This window comes from Rhinolophus hipposideros (assembly GCF_964194185.1).
Source record: "Rhinolophus hipposideros genome assembly, chromosome: 17".
NCBI lineage: Eukaryota > Metazoa > Chordata > Mammalia > Chiroptera > Rhinolophidae > Rhinolophus > Rhinolophus hipposideros.
The window spans coordinates 10,909,927-10,930,773 of NC_138063.1; the positions used below are offsets into that span (position 1 = coordinate 10,909,927).

At 41.2% G+C, this 20,847-nt stretch overlaps 1 protein-coding gene across 1 annotated transcript in view; it reads left to right on the forward strand.

Annotated features, from left to right (window-relative positions):
* The window catches only part of PIGN (phosphatidylinositol glycan anchor biosynthesis class N), a 94,700-nt gene extending 86,663 nt beyond the window's left edge, over positions 1 to 8,037 (forward strand). The window contains exon 30 of the mRNA XM_081078065.1: positions 6,056 to 8,037. Within this exon, the coding sequence (XP_080934191.1) occupies positions 6,056 to 6,179 (124 nt within the window). The 3' untranslated portion in view covers positions 6,180 to 8,037. The remainder of the gene's footprint in view (positions 1 to 6,055) is intronic.
* The last annotated feature ends 12,810 nt before the right edge of the window (positions 8,038 to 20,847 follow it).

Genomic DNA, 20,847 nt, shown 5'->3' on the forward strand with positions numbered 1-20,847 from the left:
TTCTAATTATTCCTACATGAATGTATATTTGAAAAGCTGAGATATTTCTTGTTGTGTTGCAGATTAATAAATAATAGTTTCTTTAAAAACAATGATTACATTACTAGGGCATGAGACAGTATATCGGTTTATGGGTATGGTCCAGTGTGTTTAAAATGCATCTTTCAGAGCCGATTTCAGAGAATTAAATTGAGACTCTTAAAGGAACATCTCCAGGTACTATAATCAACTGAAACTGCAGGTGTCAGTTCAGTGGTTCTCTGGAGAAACCTGTGGCATCAGGTGTGCTTTTAACGGCCATGTGAAATATATCCTGCCCAGGCCATAAAACTGCGTTGGGTTGACAGAGCTATAATTCAGTATTTTCTTCTTTTGATCTTTTACACTGTATCTTCATTCACAGCAGGTCATAAACTTTACTGAGTGTTGCCTTTTGTATGGCATGCTGAGAGAAGTGCATTTTTCAAACTAGAGAAAAAATTCCTTTAAGGTAATTTTCATAACTATAAACACATTTCCATTTATGTTCTAAATATACTTGATGTGAGGTGAATAGAGTCAGCTTCATCAATTCGAACTGTAGTTTGATTTGACAGCAGTGTTCGTTTCGACCTTTAATTGTTTCCTACATGCACTATTGTTAGACTTTATTAAAATACGAATGACAGATAAAATATCTTTTCTCTTTAGATATAATGAAAACTTAGCATTATGCTCAATATTTCAATATCCTCCTAAATGTAATTAATAAGTACCATAAACTATCTTTACTCTTACAATGAATACTAAGCTTTAGTAAAATCAATGATTCTCAACCTTTTTCTAGCCCAATGCATCTGACAGATGTGACCTGCTTCTGTTGCCCATTCCCCTGACTGAGGAGAAGTACAGTCAACCTTTTATCACCCATTGTGCAGGTTAAAAGGGCCTGCCTGGTGATTCTGTATGCCCCTCCACACAGAGCTCATCTCTCTACCTCACACATGTACACCTTGAAAACTGCTGACTTAAATGATGTCAAACTAGTGGTGGAGGGGAGTGGGGACAGCTGAACTCGTTTCACGTTGAAGTTTGATGGTCCTTTATTTAACTCTGCTATGTTGAGATGACACCAGCTTGATTGATGGAAAACATCACAAGCTGGAATGCCTCCTGGCTCAGTTGCATGAAGGTGACAAGCCTCAGAGCGGTTCCTGTCGATACTGTTAGCTTAAATGAGCCAAGGGTAAGTCATGTCATGCCATGGTATGGAGATAAGTGATCTGGGTCTTTCATAAGTACATTTTCACTAAACTTCAGGAGGAGTCACCTGCTGGTTTTACAAAACTGACTTTGTTAAGAGATCAAGTCATAGTTAATATTTTTAAATTATTTAAAATATTAAAAGTGATAAAAGGCGTAAAAGTGATAGTAAAATTTAATAAGACAAAACTCTGCTAGAAGTAATTTTTTTTTTACAGCTTTATTGAGGTATCATTTATAGATCATAAAACTCATCCATTTTAAGGTTTTAAATGACTTAAGTGATTTTTTTAAAATCACTTCAGCAAACTTCTGGAGTTGTGCAGCCATGACCACAATCTAGTTTTTGGACATTTCCATCACCCAAAACGCTCCCCCGGGCCTGATTACAGCCTGTCCCCATTCTTATCCCCAGCCCCACATAACCGCTAATCTGCTTTCTGTGCAATAGATTTACCTGTTCTGGTCATTTCAATAAATGCAATCATACAATATGTAGTCTCGCATCTGGCTTCTTCCACTTAGCATAATGTTTTTTGGCATTTATTTCTATTGCAGCATAGTGCTCCATTGTATAGATATAACATAAAAATTTTGTTTACTTTCCACAGTGTAGTCTTTTATAGTCCTCATGGCTTTACTCTCTCACTTACTCATCTCACCTCTGATGCCAAACTTTAGCCCCCGAGTTGGGGAGTAAACCTTCTTATGATAGGAAGAAGTCATGGCTGTTACATCCAGCTTGTTGGATTGAGGATTTTGATCTCAGGAACTGGAACAGATTTTGAAATATCCTGTGAGAAACAGAAACGGAATAGAGTTGACTCTTTGTGTGCCAATTATGAACACAGCTTAAGAGTTCTATGGCTAAACCAACCATAACTTGTAAACATCACATAAATAGAAATGTATCACAAGCTTATTAGAGAAAATACTGAAAGCATATAGAAAAAATAAGAAGTCACCTGTAATTCAGTGTCTCAGAGAGAACCTCTGTTCAACATGTTTATGTGTATGTATCCTTTTATCCTTAATTTATCGGCCAACATACAGCACAAGGTTTTGGTCTGTTGTTGGTTTTTTAAAAATCTGGTTTTCTGTAATAACCATGTCCCTATGTCACTAGGTACTCTTGAAAACATGAAGGGTATTGTGACTAGAATGGTGTGCGCATAACCATGGTAGGGAGAGAGTTCAGAAAGACAGATGGTTGATGTTGCTTATGGACTTGAAGGTCATTGTAAGGAAGTAGGAATTTATTCCAAGTGCAAGATGAAGCATGAGACTCTTGAGCATGGAAATATTTGCTATGCTGTACGTTTTGAAACAACCCTTTGGCCACTGGTGGAGAACATAGCGTAAGGACCAAGAGGGCATAGGAAGACTAGTTAGGAGGCAGTATTCTAATCTAGAGATAATGGCAGCTCAGACTAGGCAGCAATTCAAAATGGTGACAAGAGGCTGGATTTGTAAATATTTTGAAAGAGAGGGGAATAGAATTTGTTCATGGATTGGATGTGCTGGGAGATGAAAATAATCAAGGGTAACTAACTCATAGGGTTTTTTTTTATCTTGAGTAACTAAGTGAATGGTAAAGCCATCTCCAGAGACAGAGGAGGCTCTAGGAAGAGTGGGTTTGATGAAAGAAGGGGTAGGAAGTTAAGAGCTGTGTTTTGGACCTATCAGATTTAAAATGCCTTAAATTAGAATAGTGCTGGAGGGAGCTGTGGGCTCTTGGGAGAGTTTTTCATTTATTTTTAGGATGAGAGAAATTGCACACCTGTGTGCTGAAAGATATACTTTAGAGGGGGAAAGTGACAGCATAAGAGAGGGAGGGAATAGTTGAAAAAGTAAAGTCCTTAGTAGGAAAATTGGAATGGGATCCAAAATAGAATTGGAGGAGTTTGTTTTAGACATGATCAGATGCAGGAGGAACATGGACACAGGTATGGGTGTGTTAGTAGGTTTGAGGTGAGGAGTTCTCTCTCAACACCATCAGTATGTCCTCAATAAAATAAGCAAAGTCATCTCCTGAGCGGGGAGGAACGTGGCAGAACCTTGAGAAGAGAAGAAAGGACTTTAAGTGGTGTGACCCAGAGACTGAGACAAAGAACTGGCAGATGTGCAGTCGGGATTGAGGCATTGATGAGAACCAAATCCCATCCGTGTCGGGAGCATAGTGAGCCGCCAGCAGTGTACGTTCTTCATGCTGAGCCCTTTGTCTAGTGTGTACGGTTTTCCCTTTCCTTCCATGCTGTTGATTCCAATGCCAGTATTACACTGATCTTTATGTTTTTGTATCTTATGGGGCTAGTTTACTTGATTTGGGTAGAGATTTTTTGTTTCTTTAAGCATTTGGGGATTTTTTTTTTTTAGCATTTAATTTTGATGATGTTTTATGATTTCTATTTTAGGAGAGTCTGATTTCAGTCCAGATTTCATATGCCAGAAAGATTTTCTGATTTCTTTTAATTAAAAATTACTCTCTTTAATAATTCATTTAAGAAACATTCATTGAAGGCCCAAAAGGTCTTGCATTGGACCTTAGAGATGAAGTGGGGAAAGAAATAGAGATCATCATCCCTGCCTCCACGGACCTGGCAGTCTGGGGCAGAGGTCACTAATCCAATATCCTGGTGTATTACTTTTACAGTGAAAACAAAAGTTCAAAAATCTTACTTTAGAGTTAATATTTGTTTAGCAATTAAGGATCTGATTTTATTGTTTTCTTTTTAGGTCAGGAGCCTACCCTCGAGCAGACTCAGATTTCTAACATAACTAGTTTTAATTTCTGATGCAGGAAGATTCTAAAGAAGAATGTCCTAATCAGTGCCTTTCCAAAGGCAGTCTTATCAAACTATCAAACTTGGCACTTGCAGGCTCCTGACTTAAAGTTGCGACAGTACCGAAAAATAAAAATGAAATCTGCTCGAGTAGGAAGCCCGCTTTCCTGGCCTCCAGGGGCCTTGCCTGGCATCATGCAAAGCTTTGCTTAGTTTGCCCTACAGCCAGCAATTGACATGTTGGGGGCTATTGAATTGGAGTTATTGAGAAGTTGGGAGGGAGAGCAGCCGACCTCTTTTCCCTTTATCCCTTAGTCCCCATGTCCCTCTAGAAAATTGGCCTGTTTTATATGCACCCAATAATCACCTTCGCAGATGTCAGAAAACAAGTCACATGGGGCCTGTGCTGGGGGCCATCCTGGGGTGAACTTTGTGTAACCAGCACCGTGACTCCGCCTGTTTTCGGGGGGTAAGGCAAGGATGGGGATGAAATATGGCCTCCTTTCATCCAGCTGGCCTGGTAATAGGCCTGCTGAAACCTCCTCCCATCTTTGTGAAGGATGTAAAACATATGACTCTATTACCGTTAGATAGTTCCATGCAGCTGGTAGGCATTGTAAGTAAATGTACCAATCTGTACAGCTTGGGCCCGCCTGCACTAGTGCCACTGTGTGAAGCCTCTGCTTTATTGTCCATTTGTCACATCTGTACCCTAGATTTCTTCTCATTCTTCTGAATTTGTCATAAAACCATTGTCTGGGTAGACAGTACAATTTCTATGTTTAAAAAGAAAAACTGAACATTTACTATTGCTGGTAATGAGAACTGCGACTGAGTATTTTAATAGTGAAGTAGGAATATTTTCCTGTGAGTCCCCATCATGTAGATGATGTTGGATCTGCCGGCAGTTTCTGGGTGTGGGCCGGGCTCGTGTCTCTTGAAGCTGAAAAATGGACACACGGACCAGGGAGAGGCAAAGAGTTGTAAAGGAAGATAGTTTATTAGAGGCAGGAGAAGAGGTTGCAGCTCCCCAGGGGGAACGGTTCTGAATGGGGGTGCCCAGTGACTGAGGCAAAAGCTCTTACTTTTATACCTTCCCTTGCCTGCTTGGGGAAGGGGGCTGGGGCCTTCTAATGGAATTCATCTATCAGGTTTGTCCTGTTTGCTCATCCTGAGGGGATTAACAAACCAACCCGTTCCTATCCAGGAGATCTGTTCCTTTGTCTGGCCAGAAGGGATTTGAGATTATCTATTAACCTCAAGGGGTGATTCTCATGTCCCTGTCCTGGAGTGAAGGAGACATTCCAGGGCCTGGAGTTTCAGGACATGGCTGCTTTTTGTTTATTCTACTAGGGACCCCCCTGTCTACCTAGCAGTCATACTAACTAACCTGTCTCAATAGTATCCATTCTTCTACCTTTTTCCAAAGGTCTGGGAGACAGTAGTTTTGACTCAAGATTTTTTTTAAAAAGAGGTGTTTGGTGTTTTTTTTTTTTTTAATTTGTTTAGATTTCTTACCTAAAACTTTGACTTCACTGAATATGAGTTTGGGTAACATTTTTCTTTCTTTGTGGCTGGTAGTTTTGTCACAGTCTAACTTATGTCAAAGCGTAAGATGGCATGCTCCTAAGGTGTCAGAATATTTAACCTGGGGACATCTTGGGGAGTCCCTGGATATTATTCAGAGGGTCCAAGAATTAGAAGAGGGACGTTGTTTTTGTAAAAGCCAGGTTTTGAAATTTAGTTTCTGTTGGTAACAAAGACGCAGGCACTGCTAATACCAATGAGATATTTTGATAACATGCTACCGTTGTGGGAGGTACCTCAAAATACTGCTTATGTTCATCACTATTTCTGTAACAAATTTGTTTTCTTAACATTTTACTGATGTTAACAGATATCTACTTCAAAATCACTGATACCATTTCTGTGTATTTGCATGTACATTTAGAAACATCGTTTAGAGGCGTCTTAATGCGCTTCCTCACATGTGTTCTCTCTGCCTGTAACGTCTTTTTCTCCTTCTGTAGCATCAGCCACTACGTGATTGTCATGTCCATGACCATCGTTCTGGTGTTTCTCAATGGGCTGGCACAGCTGCTCACGACAAAGGAACTCAAACTGTGTGGCAAACCCAAAAGCCACCTCATATGATGTGCCGAAGCCAACACTCAGCACATGGTCCCTGGTTCTTGGTCTCCTTTTAAACCAGAAGCGTATCCAGATTCAACAAGAAGATGGATATTGATGTATGCCATGTTCTGCTCCCATGAAGCAAACTATATGTGCAATTCTGAACTGCAGTAAAGGCGCTTCCGTTCTCTCTATTAGACTTTGCAAGCGTGAAATAGTGATTACGTCTGTGGGAAAGTGGAGTAAAGCATTCTCCATTTTCATTTTTTCCCTTTAATTGGCAGCTTTTCTCAGTGACATTTCAGAGCACCCGTAATAATCTGGTCCCCACTGTACAGCTTCCTGTGTACGCACAGGGGAATGTGCTCCTGTGAGCGCAGTTTTTATCATGTCCAAATCAGTGCTGTGGCTGAACTTGAAGGAAATCAGCAGGTGACACCATAAATATTTACCAACTCTTAGCACGCGTTTTCCAAGTAGTTCTAACCACTAACAGGAACACTAGGAAGGCTATCAGGATGTGTTACTCAAATTGACTAAAGCTTCAATAGAAAAAGTGTTGGCAGGTGTTTGTCATCTTTTGTCAGGCTGCAATATTACCTCAAGCTTCTTGATGCTGGTTCTAGGGTTTTCATAGTCAACCAGCTAGATGCAGCTTTGACCTTCCCTTTCTTGTTTTTTCTTTTTTGGATTCTCATGGAATTTCTGGAGATAGAAAAGTTGAAAATGTGTGGTATTTATGTCTTGTCCATGGGAAAAAAAAACTAAAAGGATTAGTTTTTAATTGTAGATTCAATATCTGTTAACCCCATAACATTTTTCATGCATCACTTAAATCAATAGTTAAACTTTCTGACAAAATCATAAGAATCAGGATTAAAATTGCTTCTCTTTCCGGTTGTGAGACACTAGCCCAAAGGCCTAAAGTCCTCTTATTAAATTTAAATTTTTATTCATAAACAAATTCTAATGGACAAAATATTTTGAGAGCAATTTTTATTTGGATTTTTCATAAAGTGACCTTTACATATCACTGTAGAATTGGCCTTTTGCCCATGGTGTGCCAGTAGATTTTGTCTGATGCTAACTAAACTTTAGTGTCTGAGCAATTTTTAAAAATAATTGCGTTTGAATTAAGTTATTGAATTTCTAATTTGCATTAATGATGAGGAAGCCCTCTACAAATTACTAGCTTTTTCAAGTTGGCAGGTGAGTGAATGAATAAAATTTAGAAGATTCAAAACTGTTTCGCAGTATGTGCTTTCTTAATCTCTATTTTTGATAACATATAATGTATTTGTGATATATTTCATGGTATACCAGAAAAAGCATTATAGTACAAAACAAGGAAGATGTGTTGCTGTCAGTATAAGATAAGACCGCGTGCTTCAGTCTGTCATACAAACTCAAAGGGGACAGCTGAGAAGCTGCGGTAGCCGACAGTGACATTGGCAGATGGAGAACTCGTTGCCTCAAAGGATTTTTGATCAGTTGTTTCATAACTCAGAGAAAACTGACTTTCTAAACACTTATTTAACTCCTTTTATGTATAGTTTTTCCTTTTGTCTTTTCCCAGATTTCCACACAGAGGAATTAATGAATGTTTTATTACAACATTGTAAAAGGTGCTCGGTGTTTTATTTTGCTTTTTGAAATGTGTTTTTTTATTATTGTTTTGAGTTGTGTGGAATGTGTGTCCACAGCCCCAGGCTCACCTTGTTGCCCTGTAACTGGGTCCTTCAGACTCACCTGAGTTTGCTAGGTGGAATTTTCCTATTGCTCAGTTTATCAAATATCTTACAGTGTTTTGAAATGCATATTTTTGTATTGAATAACAGAGGACAAATAAATAAGATGTAAGTAAAATGTATTTCTGCTTAAGGCATTTACTTTTTCATTCTGTAAATACCAGATTTCCAAATTAAGAATTAAAGTGGGGTGGGAGGTGGGGGTTTGGGGTGGGGTATCTGGTTACGAGAATCCTGAACAACAAAAAAGCCATGCTATGCCACATACACCATGAATAAATCTTGGAGGAAACTCTAAGGATTTAGGAAACTAACTGCAGCCTGTCCATAATTTATCGAACAGATGTCATAGCAAAAAGGGTTCCCTGATCAAACATATTTGAGAAACGCCTAGTCAAACAAAGTTAAACAAGAGTATTTATTGTAGTACTTAGGGAATTTAACTTGGCATATGCATTGTGAGGGAGGAAGATAGCAGTGTGCCAGAAAACTCCACTTGCTTGCCACCAGACCCTACCTTAAGGTCTCCCTTCCGACCGGTAAACGTACTTCAGAAATGTCCCCATATTCTTCTGCACTTAAAAACCTCGATTTATCATACTTTTGAAAAGGGGTATTGTATGCTCAATTGAATCTTGTTTTCCTGAGAGCTGGGAAATCATTTCCATTTTTACCGTTAATGTGGGAAAACTTTTAAATTTCCTAGCAATTTTACTTGCCTGTATATAAATTATTCCTATTATCATTTAGTCGTTCCTGTGGGAACCTGCAGTACTACCAGGCTGGCGTCCACTTCATCACATATCATCATACAGCCCTGTTAGAATTTGGACTAAGCCTTTATACCTTATATTTTATAACCTTTACCAGAAAAATAAACTCAACAAATATTGGCTTGTTTTCTTGTGAGTTTTCCATTATAGAAGGTGATTAATAAGTTTTGTGCATTCTTTGGATTTGTTTTGCTCATTTCTCCCTTTCCCTATTGGCTCACTTCTCTACTCATGTCATTCCCTTTTTTTAGTCTCACTTAGAACCCCGTATGTACATGAATGTATTTTTCTTCATGAATTAGTTTCCATCCATTAGTTGCCATCCGTTCTTGCACTCAGTGTAGACACAGTGTGAGTGTGTAGTGTTCAGCTGTACCCCTGTCTGCTTGGCACACCCTCGTCCGCAGTAACTGCCTCCGTTTCCAATCGTGTGTCTCTGGCAGGAGCCAGCTGGATTTTATGACTCTTCCCTCACCACTGTTGACTAGCGTAGGGGCCTACCTCTGACCCAAGCCGGGCCAATCTGAGTTCTTTGTAAGATTTTCAAGCTAGAACAGAGAAGAAGTTTCTAAGGTGCAAAGCTCAGGAGTTGTTGATGGCTAAGTTTAATTGAGATACTCCTGTAATCTTCCATCACAAACATATCCAATAGAAAGAGGAATTCATTTTACTGGTATTTCTAAGAACACAGTGGATAAGAACAAGTCCAAAGCTCCATTTTAAACGTTCATTACTGTATGTGGTTTTTATCTTGTGCTTTCTTAATTGGAATCGGGGGGCACACTGGTTCAATGATATATGCCTGCGGGTCCCATTGGCTGCGTCGCCTGTTGCTTAGCTTTCCTCAGTTCCAACCATTGTAAACCCACCCCAGTTATTCTATAAGCTACTCATTTCCTAAAACATTTTGTCTGCATCTCTGTTACTTGCAACCAAGAACTTTAATTGATACACATACTTTGTGTCTGTAAATATATCACTTCAATATTTAGTGCACTTTCTAATTATGGTTTTAAAAAATCTTGTGATAGTATGTGTAGCTCTTACAATGTGCCATATGCTTTACAAATGTTAGTCTATTTAATGCTCCTAACAACCCCATGAAGTAGGATGAGTATAAATAACTTTCCCAAGATCCCACAACTAGTATGTGGTTCGCTTTAATGTGGATAGTTTCCCCCAAAACCTTCTATCCTGAAATCTGCGTGAAAGCATTTGTAGATTTTTGCTTCTGAGAAATGCAGTCACTTTGCCTAAGCAAGTGATGTGAAAACTAGACTTTTTCAATTATTGTGAATAACCAAGCGTAAACGGTATAATTAGGGAAACATGCTTTTGAAGTTGCACGGGGTACACTTGCACCAGATTCATACCATTCACCTTTGAGGCACCGGTCAGCTGTCTTCCAAATGGTACAGAAAGCAAAAGAGGAGAGTTTCCTCCCTCTTTAAAGGAAGGAAGTGAATATTGGCTATTTTTAAACCCATGAAGTTTTGTAAAGACCTGGAAGCCCCAGAGTACACTTAATATAGTGGGTTGAATTGTGCCCTCTCTCCCCACAAAAACGATATGTCCACATCCTAATGGCAGAACCTGTGTTGGTGACCTTATTTGGAAAAAGGACCATTGCAAATAAAATTAAGGATCTTGTCACGAGATGATCCTGGATCATCCAGATGGACCGTAAATCTCATGGCGCATGTCCTTAGGAGAGACATAAGAGAAGACAGAAGGAGAAGGCCATGTGAAGATGGAGGCAGAGACCTGAACATGTAGCCACAAGCCAGGGAACATCTGGAGCTACTGGAAGGTGGAAGAAATGAGGAAGGATTCTCCCCAAGAGCCTTCAGAGGGAGCGCGGCCCCGCCTTAGAACGTCTGGCCTCCAGAATGGTGAGAGGATCCATTTCCATAGTTTTAAGCTGCCCAGTTTCTGATGATTGCTCATGGCAGGCCTAGGAAGCTGATACGTTTGGGGAGGTGAATTTTACAGAATCAGCAGCTCCTTTTTGACTGAATCACTGCACGTGCGGCTAACTCACGTAACTTACTGGCTAACTCACGTAACTTACTGGGTCCGAGTTTGAGTACCATCGTTAACCCTGATACGTGAATAAAAGCAAATCAGCACATGAACCTGAAGTGTAGTTAATTACTCTTCAATGTCAAGATTGCTGATGATTTGGCTTTTCTGGAACATTCCTGCCATATTTTTCTAGAACTAGTAAAGAGATCCTGAGACTTTCTTTTTTCCCCTTTAGTATTTTTGGTATTTTTGTGTCGGGACTCGATTGAAGCCCAAAAGTTGAAAGCTTGTGATAAGCCTGATTGTGCTTTAAACCGTTGCCCTGAGGGGGCCTGTTGGAAAGAGCCTCCCGCTCCCTAAATGCTGTGACATCTGTGACCTAATGCAGAATTCTGGAGGGAACTTTCCCACCGGAGCCCTGCACACACCACACCAGGCCTCCCAGTCTTGATCCAGATTTGGAATAAATTGGACATGCCACCACAGGCCCTGCGACGGCCTGGCACCATCACGAGAACGTTCCCTGAACCTGTGAGTGAAGTCTTGCCGTGGCGGTTCCTTTGTTAAGCCGTGAGTCTTGTGTAATGTTAACTGACATTCTGATTTATAAGATCTTATCTCATGTCGATCTGATGGCAGGACCTGCTGTTCTTAATGCTTCTAGGACCTTGGAGGCTGACCAAACTCACAGGGTCTGAGATGGAAAAATAATGAGATGAGGGTCCTATTCCCTGGGTCTGCATTTGAGAGCTTGTGTGGTTGGAGGTTCACTGGTGATTTTATATGGTGGTCTCACTCCTTCAGGGGGCTGCTGACGCCGGGGGCTAAGCTGGTGAAGCTCGGATTTGGCTGTATGAGTTTGGCCCTAATGCAGTGAGCATTTTGATATGAACTACAGATGGCATGTGGCACCTGTTGGTGTGTCAGATGTTTAAGAAAAGGCCAGTTAGTACCTTTTCCTGCAAAGGACTCTGCTTTCTCTTCCCGCTCCTAGTGGCGCCTCCCCTATGCCCAGCCTCCAGCTTTTATGACTGGCAATTTGAAGTTTTGGCCTTGCTCTTCAAAATATCCTGGGGTATAGCAGTCATCAGCACTACACACCCTGCTCCCCACCTCATCAAATTCAGCTTTTTCAGACTGAGCCACTTCAACCGACTGCCCACAGAGCAAATGCAATTTCTTTCCTCTCACTTCCTTTCATGCGTCTATCTACCCAACCATCCTTCTATCACCCCTCACGTTCTCCTCAGGCTTTGCAGGTAGACAGGAAGGCTAGCAGCAGGAATATGAGAAAAAAAGAAGAGTAGTTGAGGTTCAAAGAGTTCTCTGGATCAGTTTACCTAACAGGGACAGAAAAAAATGAAAAGTGGTCTGAAGCCATCAGAAGAATGGAACATTCCTTCTCCTTCCTAAATGCTTCTTACTGCCCCCTTTTTGTCCCAGTCAAAATTGTGTTACTGCACAGGACAGCGCCGTGGAGGAAGCCCATGCCAGGCAAGGGTCACGGCAGTGGTCTCAGCAAGGTCACTGGCAGCCTCCAGGTCACCCATTGGTGGCTGCTCCCTGTCTGTGTGGTGCTGACACTCTCCGCGGCCTTGCCTCTGGTGACCATTTACGGCTGCGTCAGTCTGTGCTGTTTTTCACATGGAGAGGTGATGGTGCCCATCTACTGATCCAAACGACAAGCCTCTCATTGTTTTTAGGAATGGGGTCTGTTGCTCTCAGTGAAGACTTTTCCTTTCTCCTAACTTCCTTACTTGGGAAGCAAACCCAAACCCTGGGCCTTGTTGTCTCTGTCTTCTAAGGAGCTGAGAAAACAGACTCAGGCAGTTGCTATGAAAGGAACAGTGGCATCTACTCAGAAAACTCCAGTGACGCTGAAGGTTTTCATACAGAAGATCATTTTCAAAATGGCATTTTGTTCAGAATTGTTATCCTTCATTGCGCAATGCTTTTCAGTGTGAATAATTAGAATCACGATATGGACAAGAAGTTGTATAAACTTGCTTCTCTAAATTTAAAGGGGAAAATTCCTGAAGATTGTATCAAGAAGACTTTTTCTTTTTTTTTGTCTGCTATGACCACCTTAGTTATGGCATTTCCGTCAACTAAAATATTTGTGAAGCCTGTTAATTACTTGTGTTTCTTTTTAGAGCAGATGGTCTAAATGGCCCAAGCCTGTCTTAAGAGAACGGTTTGATTTATTATTTCAGAGTTGCTGACACTTTAGAAGGAGAATAAATCCAGTGGAATCCTGCTGCTGATTTGATACTGTTTTGAATCTCGGCTGTCACCACTGGCCAAGAGGGATGCCCCAGGAGGACCAGGTACATAGAGATATGTAGCACCTTGCAACTGGTATTCTTGTCATCACCAACGTGTCATTATAAGGAGGAAGGGGGAAGAGTTGGAAGTGAATTTGCCAGCCATTCAGTAGGAGCTTTCTGGATTGTAGAATCGAGTGCTCGGGACAGCCTGGCTGCAGGAGACCACAGTTTAACTGGTGACATTGGAATGTAATATGTGCCGTGGGGAAACAGGTACATTTAAATAGCAATAACTATCATCTTACTCTCTTTTAAAAAGCTCATCCCTCGGGGAAAATCCTTCCCAGGCCACACTGATTTGCACATTCAGTCGTTATGGTTCCACATTGATCTGTGATGACCCTCCTTCCTCCTTCTCTGGCAACTTCTGATGTGCCTGTCAAGTCCCCAAAGCAAATGGGGACTAGAATGTCTTTTAACAGTGGCAGTGGCAGACCCAGAGCTATGAAGATTGTTGGGATTCTCCATGTGAGGAAAGCATACTGGGTACATTTTGAAGGAATAACGGACATCAACTTTACGTAACTGTTACGTAAGACATTTTAAAAGTTGAATATTCTCCAACTTGAAAGGTTTGACTTTTTAAGAAGGGACTATAGGCTGCCATGCATCTTTGCTCTTGTGCCAGCATCCGTACAATGTCATTGGTTAGTTCTTGGGGTTGCAGAGTCTGCGTCATGAGACACAGAATGAAACTTCACCTGCTTTTGAAAATCAAGGAGGGCTAAGATTGCTTCAATGTGTACCACTCTTAAGACTTTATAATCCTGGACCTTGTTCACAATGGCTGCTCTGTTTTCGTTTTCTGCCTACTTTTAAATGATGTATTGAAAAAGGATAGAATAGCATTAACTACCCTGTCATTTACATCTTACTATTCACATTTCTGGAACCCAGAATACTCTTCCTAATTATATAAGTAGTCTGTGTAATTCTTTCGTTTGTTCCTTTCACAAAGTTTTACTAAACTCTTCCTGTGTTCCACTCACATTCCAGTGAATTACAGAGCTATATATACAGATAACTGGGCTATCATGACATACCGTGTTTCCCCGAAAATAAGGCCTACCCCGAAAATAAGCCCTGTCCGTCAGCCAGATGGACACATTTAGAACGTTATGACGATGTTCCAGAAGAAGATGCCATGACTGTATTTGAATAAATGTAGATTGTTGTACATGAAAAAATAAGACATCCCCTGAAAATACGCCCTAATGAATCTTTTGGAGCAAAAATTAATACAAGACCCCATCTCATTTTCGGGGAAACATGGTATGTGATATAACTTATATGCCCCAAGATATAGAAGCCCAGAACGGTAACTTTAGACAAGGTGGAGGGATTGGGGGGAACTTCACAGGCGTAATATTTGCAGTTGGCCTTGTTGGGACAGTAACCAGGAGTTCAAACTCCCCATTGCTGTCTCCTCAGCTCAGCAAGACACTGAGCGGTTTCGCTTCCTCCCTGTGCCACAATCTGGAAAGTGTCCCAGTCAGAAAGGGTTTCATGAGACTCATCTCTTAGGGAGCTCCAGGTGCTGCCTTTTGCTCACCTTCTGAAAACTGTAATTTCACATATTTCGTCCAGTGTTACAGTTGTTTGCTAACGGAGGGCTAGTACAGTACCGGTTGTTCTGCCACGGCCGGGAGCAGAATCCCAAACGAGCTATAATGGGAATTTCACTTAGAAAGGCAGGTCAGGGAAGGCTTCCCTAAGGAACGGATGGCAAATGGGGTGACTAGCGACAGAGCAGGGGCTCACCCAGCCTCCTGATTCGCTTCTCCAAGATGAAGGGAAAAAAGGTTATTAGGATGGATTTAATGACATTTTGCCATTTGGTTTTCATCAACCTTGTAAAAACTAAAATGTGTCTAGAGCTAGTTCCTGGGAAGTTCCCTAACTCTTTACATTTGGGATGTGACTTTTCTTTTTAGTTATTTTTTTTTGTTAGTCTAAAAAGAAAAATAACCTTAACATGGTTAATGAAATGTCTTGAAGCAACATTAACATTTGAAAAGGATGTCCATCTCTGGCGAACAGTAGAACTTAGCCACGCTGGGACACTTCAGGTTTGTTCCACAGATGCCAAGTCTGTGTCAAAGAAGTGGGATGAAGGGACTAGGGGACTGGGTTCCCATCCTCACTCTGCCTTTCCTAGCTGTCACCCTGGGGCAGGTCCTTGTCACCCCTGGCCCTTGTGTGCATGTGTGCTCTTTCTGGCTTCAAGACAGCAGGTAGAAGACTTTTGTTACATGCATGTGGTTTCGGAATCAGGCTGGCAGACATGGATTTGAACCCTGGCCCTGCCACCTCCACTCTGTGAGGCCTTGGGCCTCAGAGAAAGGACTGCTCCGTTTGGAGCCCCAGGTTTCCCGTCTTTAGAACTGCAGTAATGTTCAGGCCATCATGAGGATACGTGGTATGAGAAACACTGCGCTCAGCCCAGGACCGGCACAAGGTAGGAGTGTGTAGTGGGCCGCAAAAAAGGGAAGCTCCTGCTGGAGTAATGGGCGGTCAGTAACACTAATCCAGGTGTATACCAAGTGTGGTGGTTCTACAGGTGCAGGCTGACAGCCACGGGGAGCCCTACTGAGTGTAAAGCCTAACCAGGAAAACAACAGTTCTAATCACTTAAAAAGCGAAGGAGGCAATGATTTTGACGCGTGTATGGATCGTTCCTGAATGTGCATAAGCCATCCCCTTAGGGCTGGCAAGTGCAGCCAACAGCTGTGGCTAGTTTGGTCTTCACCTTGATCTCTCCCACTGCCAGCCTCCCAGTTCCACTAGCAGGCCAGCTAGGGGGCCTCCCGGGTGCTTTTGTCAAGCTTCCTTCTTTCCCAGGGAAGCAGGAGTCTGCTCTGCGTTCTCTATACGTTCTCAGTCATGCCTCTGTTCTCGTCTTTGTTCCCTCTGCACGTTCCTTCCCAGGCAGTTCAGCATGGGCCCCTTGGGCCTTGAGGTGCTGCCAAAGCCTCTGACTCTTCTCTCCAGGTGGAAAGGGATAAATCAGTGGGAAGAAGCTAAGCTCTTGTGGCAGACGCTGTTGCTTGCTGACCCAACATCAATGGTCTTTGTCTGTTTTACTAATTGAACCTCATTTTTGTTCAGGGCTGCCCAATAAAACACTGACTTCCACCTTTGTGGTCAGGTGTGGCCAGGTGAGATAGTCTGGCCAATGAGACGTAAGAGCTGGTTGCCTGGTGTGGCTCTTTATAATGGGGCTGACTCAATAGGTCATGGCTTTGGCCCTCTCACCTTTCTTGGAATGTAGAAGCGCTGCCTGGAGGTGTGTGTAGGGAGAATTTTACAAGCATGGGGCCGAAGACCATGTAAGGTCTAAGAATGAAGGCTCAGCGGGACCTACGGTGGGTTACTGGTGGCACCTTGGAGCTGCCAAGGCTGTCAGACAGCCTGCCTCTGCACTCCTTCCTGGAGGAAAAGAGTCAAACCGCTGCTTTCTTTAAGCCATGATTTAGCTGGGTTTTCTATTATTTTCAGTATAATGCAAACCTAAGTGTGAAATTGAGATAAATATTTGTTTCTGCCTGTGGGAGAAGTGATAAGCTCCCCAGAGTAGAAGGTATTTAAGCAAAAGCTAGATGGTCATTACTCAGGGATGTCCGAGGGGATTCCTGTAGGAGATGGGGTGTGGAATTTGGCAGAAAAGCCGAATGTTAATTTATAAAGGAAATCATTTGGGATAAAGGTGGCTTCTGGCGCCTCAAAGTGAAGTTCTAATTACCATGAAATAAAATTTCTTTATTATTTTAGCACTTCGGAACCTACAGTTCTATGTGCATCACATATTTCTCTTTCCCGCATTTTTTTTAAATCTATGGAGCTTTAAGAAAAAGAAAAACTTGATAAAAACCTGCCAATTTAGGAAACAGCAGAAATTTCACACAGTTTAAGTGTACCTTGATTTTAAAATAGATCGTTTCATGTCTACTCATGAGGGACTTCTAATTAGGCATGGCAGATTGAACACATATTTATCTTGATTCCTTCTTGAAACCTAACGAAAGAAAAAATTTTAAAATGTATAAACCCACAAAGACAAAGAGAATATAAGAGATGAGAAAAGCAGACAAGAGAATTTGAGAAATTTTTATAGAAAATGGAGAGTGGATGCAGGAGAAGGAGGAAAATTAATAGAGGAGAAAAAAGTAAAAAGTAGTGCCAGCAACCTACAGCTAACACCATATTTAAGCGTGAAATATTATAGGTGTCCTGCCTGTGATTGTGAATGAGACAAGAATGCCTGATACTGACTTCTCTACTTCTGTTCAACATTGTACTGGAGGTACAATGAAACTTAAATAATACCATTTACCATAGCAGCTCGAAACACCAGAAATGCCTAGAAACAAATCTAGAAGAAGTTTTTTTTTTTTTAGAAGAAGTTTTTAAAGACAGCTCTATAAATTAAAAAAGAACAACAGTGTTATTAGAAGAAATTAAGGAAGACCCAAACAAATGGAAGGATTTATGTCTGTGGATTGAAAGAGAGAATATTGTAAAGAGACAATGTAAACTTGTACTTCTTCCCAAAGTAGTTTATAGATTCAATGCAATTCCAATCAAAATCCCAGCAGGTCATTTTGTAGCAATTGATAAGCTGAGTCTAACCTTGTATGGAAATGCAAAAGGTCAACAATCGGGAAAACCATAGTGATGAAGAAATTCTTTCCAGAATTTCCACATTTATTCTGAAACTGTAATTACTATGATGTTAGTACAAGATAAACCAATAGAGAAGTAAAAAAGAACTGAATGTTCAGAAATAAACTCTTAATTTATGTGAAAGTGACCCTACAGAGTAGTGAGAGAGAGAGGAAGTTTTCAGTGTAAATGATATTGGGTCAGTTAGGTGTCCTTATGGGAATGAAATCCATCTTGACTCCTATTCATACCATGAAAAAAAAAAATCAATTCTAAGTAAATTTGAGGAAAAGGAAAACCACAGTGCTTCTAGAAGATAACATAGGCACAAAATCCACTGATTATATAGGAAAATATTGATGTTTTGGATTGCATTAAAATTAAGAAATTTATTCACCAAAAGGCTATTATGATAGTCAAAAGGATGTAATTAGAAAAATACAGACTGATGGCTTTAAATTCCACCCATATTCTGATGACTCACAAATTTGTAATTCCTGCCTGGCTTTCTCTGATCCAGACTTATGTCTAACTTTCTACTTTAATCACCACTTGGATATTTAATACACTTTTCATATTTAACATACCCAAAAACTGAGCTGCTTATCTTCTTCCCTGACCTGTTCTTTCCAGAATATTCCTCTGAGGAAGCAGCCAGGTGTTCAGTACAAAGATCTTGGGATCACCTTTACTCCTCTCTCCTCCACCCAACAAGTAATCTGTCAGAAAAACTCATTGGTTATGCCTTTAAAACATATCCATTAACTACTACTTCAGTGGTAGGCTGAAAATGTCCCCCCAAAAGATTTTACATCTTAATCCCTGGAATCTGCGACTGTTACCTTATATGGCTAAAAAGTGGGGGACTCTTGGCAGATGTGATTAAATTAAGGATCTTCAGATGGGAGATCATCTAGATTATCCAGGTAAGACTTAAGTATAATCACGTGTATTCGTGTAAGAGGGAGGCCAGGGGCGATTTGATTCTCACAGGGAGGAGGGGATGTGAGGATGGAGCTGAGAGCCATTACAAGGTGCCGGCCTTGAAGATTAGAGTGACATGGCCACTAGTCCAGGATGCCGGCAGCCACCAGAAGCGACAAGAGGCAGGAATGGACCTGGAGAACATGGCCTTGCTGATGCCTAGATGTGGGCCCAGTGATACTGATTTTGGACCTCTGGCCTCCAGAACTGAGAATAAATTTCTGTTGTTTTAATTACCAAATTTGTGGTAATTTGTTACAGCAGCCACTGGAAACCCATACAACGTTTTACCATTTCCCCTGCAAGAAGCCTGTTTCAGAACGCCGTCGTCTCTTGCTCGGATTATTGCCGTAGCCTCCTGTCTAACTGGTCTCCCTGCTTCTGGCCTTGCCCCCTCCCTATCGTCCAGTCTCAGCACAGCAGCCAGAGTAACCCTTTAAAAATGTAAACCCGATCATGTCCCTTGTTTTTTTCAAAACCCTTCAGTTGCTTCCCAGCTCATGCAGAGTAAAATCCGTAATTCTCATAATAGACTACAGAGCTCTATTTACATTGGCTCCCTTTTTACCTGTCTGACTTTACCTCCTACACTCCACTTTAGTTACATTAGCTTCCTTGGTTTTCCTTAAGCATAATGGGTGTCTCTGTCTCAGGACCTTTGCGCTTGCTGTTCCTTCAGCTTGGATTGCTCTCCCGCTCCTCCCCAGAGCCACGCGGCGTACTTCTTTACCTGACAGAGCAGACCTTCTCTGACCACTCTTCAAAGTGTCAACCCTCCAAACTCACTCACTTATATGGCCTAGCCTTCAATCGTTCTGTACTTCGTCCATAGTGCATATTCAGTTCTGACCTACACATTCTTGTTTATTGTCCAGTTGTTTCTCTGCCGCCATTAGAATGTAAACTCTGCAAGGGCAGGATATCTATCTAATTTTTTCACTATTGTATCCCCCAAACTTAGAAAAGCCATGGCACATAATGGATGCTGACGATTATTTGTTGGAGGAATAAGTAATCCGTGAATGCCAAATGAGTTTTATATTTACAGACATTTTACTCCATTAAAAGGTCATGCATTGAGTTGTAATAAGCAATCACCAAACTAGTTCCTTGATTTCATTAATATTCTCTGGAGTCAGTATGCTTGCACTTTTCCAAATGTCACTCTGGTCTGCAACTGAACTGTATGTTGGGTTCAGTTGTAATGTAAATAACAGAACAATCATGCATTCCAGAAATGGAGGCATTTTCTCCGTTTCTGTGTTTTCCCCATTCCCGTACTTTGGAAAGAAGAGATCAAGTGGGAATTTGGTATTCCTTCCAAGGGCGTTTCCAGTCTAACAGTCTGTGATCCCGGCTGTGGGTTTAACAAGCCACATGCCTCTCATTCATCCCCCGGGCTCTGTAGTCCCTCTCTTCTAATTCTTCCTCTCCCCAGTCACTTCCTGTCATAGCAACAGTTTCAAAATTAAACTCCAATTCTAAAACAAATGAAGCAAAGCAGGAAGGCAGAAATGAATCACGAGCATATGGGAACAGTTTTGTTTGAAAGCATGATCAGCATTCTTTGCAAACAAGCTGTGGCCATATGGGGTAGGGTGCACGTAGAAGGAGTTTTAAAATACAAGCGATAAACTGTGATAAATGTCTCAGTTATAAAGAGAAGGCTCACTAATGATTGGTTTGATAGAAGTGATACCTTAAATGAAGCTATCGCTAAGGAGGCAAGATTTCGGTGTCTTTTTTTTAAATTGAAAGATCCCCAAGGGGTAGCCTGTGGTGAGTTAAAATTCTTGCCATGTATTAGCAAAGGAACTATGGACAATTGGTTAGGTCTTGTTTCTTGGCTAAAACCTAGGTCACCTGAATTCAAATTTATTGGTTTACCAATAGAAAGTTATTGTTAGAAGCAGATCTATTGTTTCTGGGTACTGATCCCTAAGGAAGACAGAAGAGGGGTGTGTGTGTGTGTGTGTGTGTGTGTGTTTCTTTTGTTGACTGGTTCTTTCAATACATATTTATTGAGTTCTGACCATGGTGCTAAGCCCTGGGTATTAGATGATAGGCAGAAATCATAACATTTCCTGTCTTCATGGAGCTTACAGTCCAAGGGCAACATGGTCAGTAATGAAATGGTCACACAAACAAATGAAAAATGACAACTGTGAGT